At 46.2% G+C, this 13768-nt stretch overlaps 1 protein-coding gene across 2 annotated transcripts in view; it reads right to left on the bottom strand.

The window, feature by feature from the left end:
- Positions 1–1311: 1311 nt before the first annotated feature.
- LOC119186633 (uncharacterized) overlaps positions 1312–13768 on the bottom strand; it is an 88555-nt gene continuing 76098 nt past the window's right edge. For both annotated transcript variants that reach the window (XM_037435129.2, XM_037435125.2), the window contains exons 2-5: positions 10547–12099; positions 10068–10304; positions 7887–8022; positions 1312–4391 (exon numbers count right to left, since the gene is read on the bottom strand). In XM_037435129.2, the coding sequence (XP_037291026.2) occupies positions 4188–4391; positions 7887–8022; positions 10068–10304; positions 10547–12075 (2106 nt within the window). In that variant the 5' untranslated portion in view covers positions 12076–12099 and the 3' untranslated portion in view covers positions 1312–4187. The remainder of the gene's footprint in view (positions 4392–7886; positions 8023–10067; positions 10305–10546; positions 12100–13768) is intronic.

Consider the following 13768-nt stretch of genomic DNA (forward strand, 5'->3'; position numbering starts at 1 on the left):
CTGGAACCTAGCTGCCGATACGTTAATCCAACTCCGCGAAATCTGGTTTGGGCACCCGGTCACCAAGGACTCAGGGGTAACGAACAGGCCGATCAGGCCGCCAGCGCACTCTCTTCCCGGGCTATCTCCCTGTCTTTGGAAGCCTACTCGCAATCAGACAATTCGGCCCTTTCATTCAAAGATATTACCAATTACTACAAGGAGGAGCACCGGCGCTATCCAGACCCTTGTAAGGGACTGCATCGCGCTGACGAGCGCCTCCTTTTAAAACTGTTTACCAATACTGTACTGTGCCCGGCGGTGCTAAAACATTTCAATTCATCCTTTGATGGCACGTGCCAGTTCTGTGGTGAGGTGGCTGACACCTTTCACATCGTCTGGGCGTGCCAGTCTAATCCATCTATCCCCCCCAACCCCAATCCCACGAGAGAGGACTGGGAGGCGGCCCTGCTCGGCTGTCAAGACCTGAAGGCCCAAGAGGCTCTGGTTCAACGTGCGCGGGCGGCGTTGCTTGCCAATGGAGCCCCGGAATAGAGGTTCCACCTAGTGCTGTGAGGGTAGGAGGCCAATAAGGCCCCAACCCAATCACCTCTCTGTAACCATTTAATGGTTATTAAATGTTTTCACCACCACCCAGCGTGATAAGCGCTACAGTCCTTAATATTACTTATGTATGCCTTTTCTAGTAAAAGATGCGCAAGCAGAATATATGCGTGTTGTTAAGCTGCCTCAGACTTGCGCAATATTTGCTTACTAAGTGACAATTGCACAAGTATGAACGCTAAACCTTGAGCAACATTGGTGGGCGCTGCGGATGGAGTCGGGCGCAACTTTAGCAGCGGCGAACTGATTTCATTTTTGCAGATGTATAATTCGCTTGTGAAGATAGCTTGTGTCTTACGACAGGTCATATTTACGAAATATCTGCATAAGTCTCTAAAAATAAATAAAAATAAATACATACAAAGTGATGACTGAGACAACGAATTTGCAGCTACCTAGATTTCCAGTTTCATTGGTGGTAGTGATAGTGATTTTAAAAATAATGTGCTTCATTGGTTCAGATATAGCACGGACGTCCTTGACATATACGCGAGGGGGGGGGGGTCAAAAGAAGGTGACACTCTTACAGTGACCTGGGAAATTTCGATCTTCCCCTGTACGCCTTCTCATGGGGTGTACGTTGGGTAGCTATTACACATTCCTAGAGTTCATATATTCTTAGAGTCGCAAATCTTTTGGAAAAAATGTTTGCGGCTTTTTAATTATTATTGTCCACTGTTGATAAGTAGCAAGAAGTAAACAAAACACTTCTCTAAAAAAAGTGAGAAATTTTTTTATTTCATCTCACTATGCACACCGATAGCAACAACTCTGCAGCAGGCAGACATAAATCCGTAGGTATAAGTGTATTAAGTTATAGTTACCTCAGCAACAACTTAAAATTCAACACAATAAGTAACCAGTTAAAAACTCTTGGACGAAACTATACCCTGCAGGCACAGATGCATTGAATGCTCTCACACTGCGCCTGTAATAGCATTTTCTTGGACTAGTGACTACGCTAGAAGCTCGGAGAGTCAATAACACTGTATAGTGACTGACACATCTGGCCAAAAGAAAAAAAATCGAGCATGATCAACTGCTCAACCACATGTATGCCGGGCAGCATATTGAGTTGCTTCTTTCATATATAGGTTAAAATTTTTTTTTCAGCTGATACAATTCCTAGTTATGCTGCCTCGGTGTGGAGTTGGCAGAAACAAGGTGTGCTGTAGAAAGCTGACGAAACATGGTCATCTAGAAGCTCACTTCAAATTTCGTCTTGCTATACGTATATCGTTGGCACTTACTTTTGTCGCTTTTATCTGACAAAGATGTGACGTAAGCAGCGTTTAACCGTAAATGTTTGTGTCATTTGTCAGCAGTATGCGAGAAGTCCTCAGCACAACCATAGAGGGTGATAATCGTACCAGAAGGATATCAATGATTAACTGAGCTTGTTCCTGAAGACCTATAGGACCTCCTGGACCTTTTTGAAAACTTTGCGAACCAGGCGTGGTCGGTGGCTTCAGTGTACATGACATGACTCCCAATACACTTGTCTGCATGTCGAGTAAACCTAAACGTTAAATCTCATCAGCATCTATGAAACGGTTCCTGTCGGCCTTTCCGGCAAGCAAGCGGGAATTATGAAGGCGGCTTAACGCGAAAACGTACAATCCTTTCTCCTGATTGAGCCGCTAAGATACGGCGACGTTATGATACGTCCACGACAGTGAACGTCCACAAGGGCCATGCAATAAAAGAAGCGAACACTTGTAGGGGTTACGTCTTGAGCTTAACGCCAGTTGTTCTCGGCAACGACGGGTTCACACGCAATTCCCAACACTGATAATTTCGAGATTCTGGTGGTGTGCACAGCAAGTGTATATGGTAGGTGCTCTAACACATCAAACAGCATGCACTATACATTCCAACGTACAGGACTGAACAACGAAGCGACCTCGTTGGGATTCCTTCGTTATGGAGGTCGATGAAAGCTTCTCTCCTGTAAGGAATTCGGAACGAAGGTGTGTGTGGGTAACAATACACCTTTCCACAGCACACTCTGCAGCCAAATCTAGTCTCTCTGGCCACATCGGAACAAATAAGACACTTCAAGAAAATGATGATGCGAACTTCCTGACTGATAATCGCCACTTGACTGTATACAATCCATTTTGCTTTACATTTCTTGATTATCTCTCACATTAACTGTAGATCTAGTGTAAAGGCCACATGATCCCACGATAACGTTTCACCATTTACAACGAAGTGATGCACATGCAATCTAACAACACAGTGGGTAGACATATAAAAACAAGCATTCAGCAAACAAACAAAAAAAGGCGTAGAATGCATCCGTCAAACCCCGTTTATGGGCTCTTGGCTGAAACCTGATGAACATCGGAAATATCTGCGCGCACTTGTTAGTGTCTTTTCTTTGTGAAGAACAGAGGGAAAAAAAAACAGACTTCCACAGGCAGTCCCGTCTGGGGTATTGCTTGGAGCAACGACGGTTGTGCCCGTTGTTTATGATGGCTTTTGAAGGAGGCGGCACATCGCTTGAAACACGCGCACAGCAACGTGATAATAAGCACAGCGTCCATCTGCACCTGGCGGCCTGGCCCGTGCTCACCGATAGTCACTAATATCTCGTCGTGCAGACCGACGACTTGGGAGACCGCACTCGTAATTGTTTAAGCACACGCTTTCCCCACGATGAGTCTTCGCTGTCTTGTCGTTTGGCAGGGCACACAAGTGGATGAGAAAGCTGACTCAGTGTATTGACAGTGCATGTTCATATCGTTGTGCATGCTTGAGGCAGTTGCCCAATTTCCCATTCGTGAAAAGGAGCTGTTTGGGGAAAAACAGTGACCTTTCTGGTAAAGACATTTCTAGACTTTGATCACCTATATATACCTGGCATACTTCAACATTATACAAACGGGAAAGTGTTGATCTCCGCGCAACGCATATAAGGGGAAATGCCTTATATCGTTTTACGAATGTTTACTCGCGCAACGAGTTCCTATGTAAACAGACTCGTCAGAGTTTTGTGCCTGTAAAAATCCGAGTATCGAAAACATATTTTGGTTCCACGAAGTGAAATCGACAGACAGTTAGTTCTATGTACTTACAGTAATGAATTTTACTATCGTACATAACGTAAAGCATGTAAACATGGATACAAGAGATTACAAACCTTCTTTTTCTGCGTCCGTGCTATTTGGACTAACTTCTACAATGGATTCCTATCCACTGTTTCATTCTGTCGGTTTAAGTTTCAATTTTGATAATTTCTAACACCATCGGTACCAATAAAGAAGCTCACAATTACTTCCACATAATGCTATAGATCGGGTATGGAAGAAGAGTTCTTATTGCGTGCGTCGAACATATTCATTGCCCTCGATGAACCATGGATCTGTGGATGATATGCATGCACTTTCAACTCCTGCCGCCTTGCTGCGCTAATTATATCAGCTTATGTAAGAATGCTGGGTATTCAATTCGTGCAAGATGATGGGAGCCGCAAGCGCTGGGGCCGTACTGAAGGTCTTCGAAAGAAGACATGCTTCGCAGGAACGCCTGCGAAGCGGCTATTCCCTCGTTGTTCCGGACCCCGGAACGTTGGCAGTGCTTCAGAACTTCCTGCGCAAGTAGGCGAGTCCCAGTGACACGGAGATGCCGACAAACAGTATGATGGAGAGTGCAATGACACCCATGCAGAGCGCCCTCTTGCGACGGGAGCGAAGGTTCTTTTCGCGCATATATCGCCGCCATTCCTCCCAGGCGTATGGAGGTCCCGTAGGGCCTTGCTGTTTTTCGAGCAAGCCATTTTCAGCCTGCGAGTACGGACAAAAAGAAAGAAAGAAAGATTAGAAGAAGCATAAGTAAAACATTATTCATTTGAAAACTTTTTCAAGTCCTCATATCAATACCGAAATTATCTAGCTCCGATGTACTAAGCTGTAACCACTCATAAATAAATGCAGTCACAATTACGCTAAGTCTGCCGTGAACTGCAGGCAACCGACAATGACTAGACGGATCACAACAGATAGTTAGATAATTCCTTTAATCGCACTTACAAGGAGAAACACCGAAATGTGCTGCCTGCAGCACACGTGTCAGGATAGACGTACCCTCCGTCACTGAGTTTAAGGGCTCAGAAAAAAATAAATAAAAGAAAACATAGTAGAGAAAGAAAGATAGGGAGGTTAGCCAGTCCAGGACCAGTGGTTTGCAAACGCGTACACATGGGAACAGGAAGGGGCAGAAGGAAAGATTGAGAGGAAGGGGTGGAGTATTCCCTATACATCCGATGTGGTTTGAGGCTTCTTTAAGACCAGCTTTCCCTCAAACAACCACACGTAAAGTGATCGGGCTTGTGTAGCTTTATTTTTTAGCGTCTCTCTTCTAAATTTAAGTAGAATTATAATAGTATTTTAGGTGTTGACACTTTTGGCGATTTTTTAGCAAAACAAATAATGGTAGCCATTTTTATAAAACACTGCCAAATAATGAAAACTATTCCGCATATGTGCACCATTCAAGTGCACGAGCTTCATACTGATGTTTAGCTTTATCCTTGTAAAAAATCAGCCTTCTGTTTTTTCACGTTGTTTTTATAGCGGGGCCAATGAAACAAAAGAGTGATTTCGAGTTATTGAGAGTTTAAGAGGAAAAACAAGCTTATTTCATATTTTGTCGAAATGGCACATGAACTATTCAAGTAATCGCAAGCTGCCTTCTAAACATCACAAGAACCGTCTTTTCGCTTATTTTCTTGTTTTGCTGGTTACCAGACTTGTTTTGTCACATCTTGTGTCTCGCTAATGGCTCAATACTGTCGATGGTGGTCCATCTCACCCAACCACATAAAGGGGATGCGCATCAAAGAGATAACTCTTTATTGAAAAGCAGAGAATTGAGCCGGCATATGCAAATCGCCGATTCGCTACTATGCGTGGGGAGGTGGATTGGCGATTGAAAGTAGAGACGGGGATAGAGAAAGAGAGAGGGGGGGGGGGGAGACGAGACGTTCAGATAGAAGATGGAATGTAAGATAGAGAAAAAAAGACCACTTTTTGACCATTGGATGAGGACGTGCGTTAGTGGTTTTTACATGGTTTCTAGGCACAGCCAGAGTTTGTCTAGCTGACCGATACTGTCCAAGTACGTGAGCAAAAGTTTCATAGAACGGCTCTGTAGTGTGGGGCTGGCTAAAGGTCCCAATACACAGCCAAGTGAGAAAGTTCTTTCGGTTATCGAAGTCATGCAATGTTGATAGAGTGCACGCTCATTAGCATACGCTCTACACTCAAACAATATGTATTCCATAGTTTAGATGGAGCACAGTTGTTGCAGTACGGACTCGCCGCTTGACCGAAGCGGTATCGTATAAGCTGTTTCCATAGGCAGCGTTCAGACGAAGACGATGGTATGGGGCTTTCAGATGTCGATGAATTCTGAATGAGAGTGTTGTTTTGAGATGGGGGTCGATTGAGCAGAAGGAAGGCATGATGATGTATCGGAGGGTTCCAGAGTCTATTATTTTCTTCAAACGCAAGTGTTTTAGCCAACTAAGAAGCATCAGATTTGATGAAATAAGTTTTGAATTAAGGTGTCGAAAACCTTTGCATTCGGCTTCATCCGCTTTTTCATTGGCCAGAATGTCGTAATGAGCCGGTATCCACTGAAATGCGATAAAGTTCCCAGAGGTAATAGCCAGGGGGTGTAAGTATGCTATGCCGAATAAAACGGGGTGAGAATCAGTCTTCTTTGGGAGGTTGAACAACATCTGTATACAGTGCTCCCTTGGAGTCGGGGAGAATTACCCATCGGTCCGGCGTTTGGCGAAAGAGGTAAAGGAGAGCTTCTTCGATCTCATGAAGTTCCACTGTCGCCGAGGATGTCCTGCGCTGAAGCCGACAGGATAGCGTTTGTATTGTAGAGTGGACATAAAGTCCATAGGAGGAAGTCTCCTGAGTAGTTGAGGCGTCAGTGTAAATACGTGAGTGCTGAGCATAGTGATCGCCAAGTAGAGGCGTGCAGCAGCGCACTCTGTGACATTCGTCTCTTTGCCCCACTGGTTCGAGGTACAAATTGTCTTATAGTTAGAGGAGAAAGTTTCCAGGGAGGAAATGTTGCAGGCGTTCATTTCAGTGGCTGATTAATAGGAACAAGTTGAAGCATTTGCACAGCAAGAGATGCGCCTTAGTGATATGTTAAACACCTTGTCAAATCGCTATATCAAACCGCTTTGTCAAACCGGAGGGACCCGTTGAAGGCTTTGAAAAACACTTTTATTTACCTGTTCTCGTTATAACACTTCCTTTCATTCGAATTTCAGGAAAAGGGGTGGGTGGGGGGAGACGGGTCTTTAAGGCACCTTCCCTGGCTACGGGCCTAGAACCACGTCTAGACACGCGTCTCTCACATACAAGGTGAGTGGACTTAGTAAATGCCACGCGTGTTATAAAAAAGCTGTACCATGTGCTTTTAAATAGCCGGAACACTTTTTGAATACTTTTTGAAACCTGCAAAGCCATGGGAAACTACAAGTATTGATTTTTAAAAACCTCTTGCGACATAAAGCTCGGGTTGTGCACCGTCTGAGAAAAGGGGGCTTCGTTTCTTGTCAGTTGGTCTTGAAAACCTGATAAAGCGCGAAAAATATGTGTGGGGCGCTGGATGTACTTAAGAAAAGCCTTATGATTTCCAACAAGCAAAAACCCAAATTTATGTGTTTTTTTAGGTATAATTTACCTTATACTATGTGCCTTTAACCACTGCATGCTTGCTCACTCTGGTTTTGCGTCCAATGCCAGGGAAAAAACGAACACCTTAAGTAGCGTGGCATGGTATCCCAACAAGACGTATAGAGATGACGGCTAATGTTCATTTCAAAAAGCAAGACACCCCGATGGCACTTAAGTACACCTACACAGATGCTATCGTTGGGGTGCAGGGTTTCACAATAGCAATAGTAAATAACAAGCGCTTAACTTTACAGATGGATCCAAAACACTAGCGACAAATCCGACACAGGTGCAACTGACCTTTGTCGCAATCGTGAACAAACGTTATCTCTCTCAATTCGTCCTCCAAGATAATTGCATTTGCCAACTCCATGGTGGCGTGCCAGCAACTTGTGCACAAAGATTTGCCTGTCCACATCACGCTTACGCAACAATATATCACCTGATCAGGTGCACCTGATCATGATAGAATGTCATCATCGAAAGAGCTATTGAGCTCGCCTGCGAGGCATGACGCTTAAGTACTTCTTCATGCGAATGGTGTACTGCGAACACTAAGATTCCCACAAGACGAACCAGAATATGGCCGTTGGATGGTGACTCCTTGGATGGCACTTCACCGAAGCTCCCCTGGTCAGACTTAGTGGCGGTGTCATTGTTGCCCTCGCCGGACGCGCGATCAGCATCTTCCTCGTCCTCATTCAGCTCGCCCCTGCGTGGATGCGGCAACAGTCAGTTGTGCGAAGTCCTCAGCCTTTTCTGTACTCCCGGGTATTCTAAGGACTTCACGGCTGCGAAGTCATCCGCCTTTCCTCTACTCACTAAGAGTTTTCGGTAGGACCAATGCGTTCAACAAATTCCTTCCTGTTTTCATCGAGGAGCGTTATCACTTACAGGAAACCATTTTCTCAGAGCGTAACTCACGACTATTCAAACCGCTACTCACAAATAATTTACACTTGAAATCACATTAACACTTTCCTTTTATTGTTGTACTATGTACTCCATATTCTTGAATATTTGTTCTAATGGCGTGTTTATTGTTTTTTGTTTTGTTTTTTAATTTAGCAATACAGTTTACCGTTTGTTCCCACCCCCCATGAGTAATGACCTATTGGGGTCCCGAAGGTGAAATAAATGACGATTGTGTCTCTCATAATCATAAGGTGGTTTCGGGACATTAAACCCCAAATATCAATGAATGACGACGATGATTACATGTCGGAATGAAGCTACTTATACAAGTGTATTTATAAAGGAAGCGAGAAGCAGCGCTAACCGCAGGATAAAGATGGGGTTGAACCAAGCGCTGACCTGCAACCTACAGCGCTGACTTACAAGGGTTGTAAGCCATCGCTTGGTACCTCTTTGTCTTCGTCCTGTGGGTTCGCGCTGTTTCTCGTTTTCTCGAACATGTACCAACCGGCCCCTATAAGCACTCTATACTATTCATAAAATAATGTGTTGAAACACCGCAGTCATATACTGCATGGATTCTGCAAACCGGGAGGTACAATCTTTCTTTACTTAATTACTTCATATTCCATATGCATATGGAATATGCATATGGAATATATATTTACGAATATATATTTAAATATATACCGTTCCATTCCAGATCAAATTACAAAAAAAAAACTTTTGGCATCATGAATCCATGAAGGCACATGCTACACAATCTATTATACACCTTTTCACAGGAAGGAAAAAAACACCGCCATGATGGGCTGTGCGCGGGAGTACGAAGGCTAAGGACGCAGCGTTGTCAGTGCATTTTTGAGGGTACGCGCCAATTTGCACAGCCCAAGGAGGGCTATGGCAGCGCCCAGGGAGGCGTTTATGAAAAGTTGAATAAGCACCATGGCTAAGACGTTTCCGCCCTCCATCTTGCCTAGTCATTTGCGGTATGAAGACAGACAGACAGACAGACACAGACAGACAGACAGACACAGACAGACACAGACAGACAGACAGACACAGACAGACAGACAGACACAGACAGACAGACAGACACAGACAGACAGACAGACACAGACAGACACAGACAGACAGACAGACACAGACAGACAGACACAGACAGACAGACACAGACAGACAGACAGACAGACACAGACAGACAGACACAGACAGACAGACACAGACAGACAGACACAGACAGACAGACACAGACAGACAGACACAGACAGACAGACACAGACAGACAGACACAGACAGACAGACACAGACAGACAGACACAGACAGACAGACACAGACAGACAGACAGACACAGACAGACAGACAGACACAGACAGACACAGACAGACAGACACAGACAGACAGACACAGACAGACACAGACAGACAGACAGACAGACAGACAGACAGACAGACAGACAGACAGATAGATAGATAGATAGATAGATAGATAGATAGATAGATAGATAGATAGATAGATAGATAGATAGATAGATAGATAGATAGATAGATAGATAGATAGATAGATAGATATGATAAGAGCAATGCAAAAAGACGGAAACACGAGAAGAAGAACGACGCAAGTCGTGTGCTGACCCCAACTAGCCCGACTAACAACTAGGCACTGACAACCAAGCAGCTCACTTTCGCATTCCTGACTAAACGCTTTCATGCCGGCTGGTGGATCGCCTGCGATCCACCAGTCCGGGTGCGCACCCTCTATTTGAAACTATAGCCCTAGATCATACGAAAGCTGAACCTCAGCCGTCTACTGATGTTCTTGCAGTTTCGCATATGACGTACTTCTCCTGCAGAGAGTCCTTAGACTTGTGGGCGAACTTGACTTTCCTCCTGGACGAGAACATGGGGTGTGCCCGGCGACACGCACACAATGGGTGTCCGCCAGCCGCTGCCACGGCAGCCGCCTCGCTACCGTTCCACGAGTAGCGGCTGCGAGGTACATCGCCCCAGCGGCAGCACTCAGGAAAAGGGGCCCGGATGCAGCTGCAGCCTTCGCATCCTACGTGGCCCCCGGGATACCTGCCAGGGCAACGGAACATCAAAGCATAATAATCAGACTGACAGATTTTATCTCAAGAAAGATTGCTAAGCATTAAAGGTACAAAAGCGGAAAAAGAAAATAGGCAGACATTAAGAAATATTGATGCTGTTAGTACTCTATATTAGGATATCGCTAAAATTAGCCGATATAAGTCAACACTAACGAACACTAGGCGAGATTTAGCAACGGGAACAGTAACAAAGAAATGGCAGAAGCCGACCTGTAAACGGCGTTGTGGAAATCCTCGTAAGGGTAGTCCCTGCAGCTCTCCATGCACGTGATGGAGGACCGCTTGTGGTGGCATTGTGCCGTGCAGCTGTCGCTCAGCCACGGATGCTCGAAGGCCAGGTCTGAGAGTGACCCGGAACCAGAAACGAGGCCCGACTCGGCCATACTCCGGTGCTTGTGCTTGTGGCCCTTCTGGTGGGACTTCTTGGCCACCTTGTTGCAGAAACTGCAGCGGGACTTGTAGGACGACTTGTGTCGCTTCCTGGTGCTGTCCCGAGATGAGTCTTTCTTGATCCTGCGGTGGCGCTTTCCTCTACTGGCCTCAGAGCTACTCTGGTCCGAGGAGTCAGACTTTGTCGAAATTTTGCGCCGTCCCGTGTCCGAGTAGACCTGGTCGCCTCGCGTGATGCCGCTGTCCTCCGATGTGGACGGACCGGAAGACTTGCCGTTCTTGCGTTCCTCCTTCTTGCTGTTAGATGAATCGGTCAAAGAATCGGAGTGGGCGTCCTCGATTTTGGGCATGCTGACTGTTTCCGAGGTCTCGTCCTTGGGCGCAGACGCTGACGCGACTGAAGACCCCGCTTCAGATGGAGCTTCGGGAGTATTGCTCGTTTCGGCTGGGACGCTGCCGTCGACGACCGGTGCCGTCTCCTCAATTGAAGCCGGCTGCGGGAGAGTCTCCGGTGGCACAGGACTTTCCTGCTTGTCACTGTTGCTCGTCGAAGGTAGCTCCGCTGGCGATGCTGACGTGGAAGGCTGCTCGAGGGCGTCTTCAACCTGATCTCTTCTTGCAGATGGCAAGAGCGTCTGCTGCGGGGATGGTGTGGCCGACTCGTTCCTGAGAAGCTCGATTGTCTTACGGATTCCTGGTTCCGGAATCCTCTTGCCGAGTCTCTCGGCGATCACTTTCTCCACAAGGTTGAGTTTTTCCTTAGTGATGAGCGACGCCCTACCCGAACTTCTCAGGCGGTTGAGCACTCTGTCCTCTTGCTTGTTCTCTTGCCACTCGCGAAGCTCCACCAAGGGCTTCGGTGAGGAAGACCTGTCAGTCTCCAGTGAGTCTTTTGGTGAGTCGCCTTCCGACGGCAGCGACTCCCTAGTCTTTTTATCACTATCAGCTGTCGCTACAGCTTCAACATCCACCGCGTCTGCCTTCGAAGAAGCTTCGGAATGCGAACTTGTCTCTGCAACAGTTGGTGTTAGAGCTGATTCGACAGCTTCTTTTAGTGGGTCTGGCGGTTTCGGAGGCTGCTTGGATGTTGAAGCGATTTCGTTATCACCGTCCTGCGAACTGTGGACGTCAGCAGTGGTCTTGGTCGATGTCGATGGCTTGTTGATGGTGCTGTTCGGCGAAACTTCACGGCTGGAGTCTACGAAGAGCGGGTTAACCCTGGACACCAGGTACTCCTCGTTTGGTCTAGTCTTTGCGAGGTCCGTGCAAAGCAACGGGTCCTCACTGGTAACCCTGGTCGGAGCCTTGTGGTACGACTCTTGCCAGTGGTTCAGCAGCAGTTTCAGCATGGCTTTGTCCAAGAAGACGACGGTCTGTGTGAAAGAAAGAAAATGTAACATGAGGCTTAATTTATTCCACGAGGCTTAATTTTATTCGCATTTAATCCCATGTTTTACCAACTTGGCACCGAACCTACTCGATGCATGTTACTGAGAACCATCGGATGACTTTGTATTGCATCTTTTTAGCAGAGACGGCTAACAAACATGAGGTAGGGGCACAAAAAAACAAAATATTATTTCACTCTGGATTTTTTGGAGGTCTATTTGCTGCGCATTTAAACTCAATAGAGCGGATTTGAACAACTGCTGCAGTGATTTCAAAAAGAAATTGTACAGAATTTATTGTTTTTCACTTGCTCTGAAGTCCGTCAAATCCTCGGTGTGCGCCACATCACGTCAACTCCGCTATATTCAATCAAGTCAGTGTGTGTGCTATAGGTTTTCTTTATAGACTGTCTTCAAAAAAAAATCTTGTTGATTCATACATAATGGCCTACATCTGATCAGCCTTAATGTGACACTTCAGTCATCACTGTCTATTTTCTTTTTTTCTTTCGCGCAATCTTAGCACGTCCCGGTCACGTGGTAGGACAGAGTCACTTTCGGAGGTCATGCGCTTGTAATGCTCGTCACGACGCTCAACGTCCGGCGACCGTCGGCCGCTGGCTCACTTCCGCGTACAAGAGGACGTAAAGTACCGAGTTTTCGTGTAAGACGAGAGAAAGAAGACATTTCGGATGCCGGGTAGGAGCCTCAACGCGAGAAACCGTGTGGCGATCCAGTTTTTGAATATAAGCAGGTCGCACGCACGTGCACGTAAGCAAAGAAAAAAGAAAACAGCCGACGCAGTAAGTGGTTTAGGAGGATCGAGGTTTTTTCACTCATCCATTGCGTGCTACATCGATGACAATCGCCGGGCAACTTTATTTTTACGGTTCCTCTCGCCACGAGTGTACCGCGCGCGTTGCTAGCAAAACAAGAAAAATTAGGGAAAAAAAGAAACACTTTTTTGAAACAGATTTCTCTATCCTTCTCTATCGTGCATGTCCGAAGTTTCCGGCATGTCATTGTACCCGCAAGACTATAATCCTCTCAAAGCAACCTACTGTCGCTCGTCGAGGGATTAGGAAGGCGGAAGCGATTAGTGGGCGAATAATGATGAAGGCGCAACAGCCGTTCACGATCAAAGCCACGCGGTAAAAGCCACGCGGCACTTCGACAGCGGCGGGCAAAGAGCTGACGCGCGCCGTCGCATCGACAAGTGTGGAGAGTGAGAATTACTTGCTTAATGGTGCATAATTATCTAGAGTCTTAACGTTCGTTATTAGGGAAATGATCATATGCGCAATGAAGGCCAACGTACTTCGTGCAGTCCATTGAGTCCATGAGAAGCCTCATTTAAACGTCAGGATGTTGAACTTGAGTGTAGGGTTTCGTCGTAGAAGACAATGAAGAGCTCATACACGAACCAGTGTGTGCGTGTACCTATACCTTGCTTAAACATGCAACACTAACCGCCGTTTTTGAGCGTGTGTTTCGCTTCTTTTGCGTCCATAAGAGCATGCCTCACTTTCTTGCAGTGCTTTATTTCTGACTCTCATATGCACCGTGGTGTGCGACTTTCTTGTCTATTTATTTGTCAGTTCGGGTGCCAGTTCGGGTGCCAGTTCGTTTGCGTGAGCAGGTTACCTGCACAAGC

This window comes from Rhipicephalus microplus, chromosome 1 (genome assembly GCF_043290135.1).
Source record: "Rhipicephalus microplus isolate Deutch F79 chromosome 1, USDA_Rmic, whole genome shotgun sequence".
NCBI classification, from domain to species: Eukaryota; Metazoa; Arthropoda; class Arachnida; order Ixodida; family Ixodidae; genus Rhipicephalus; species Rhipicephalus microplus.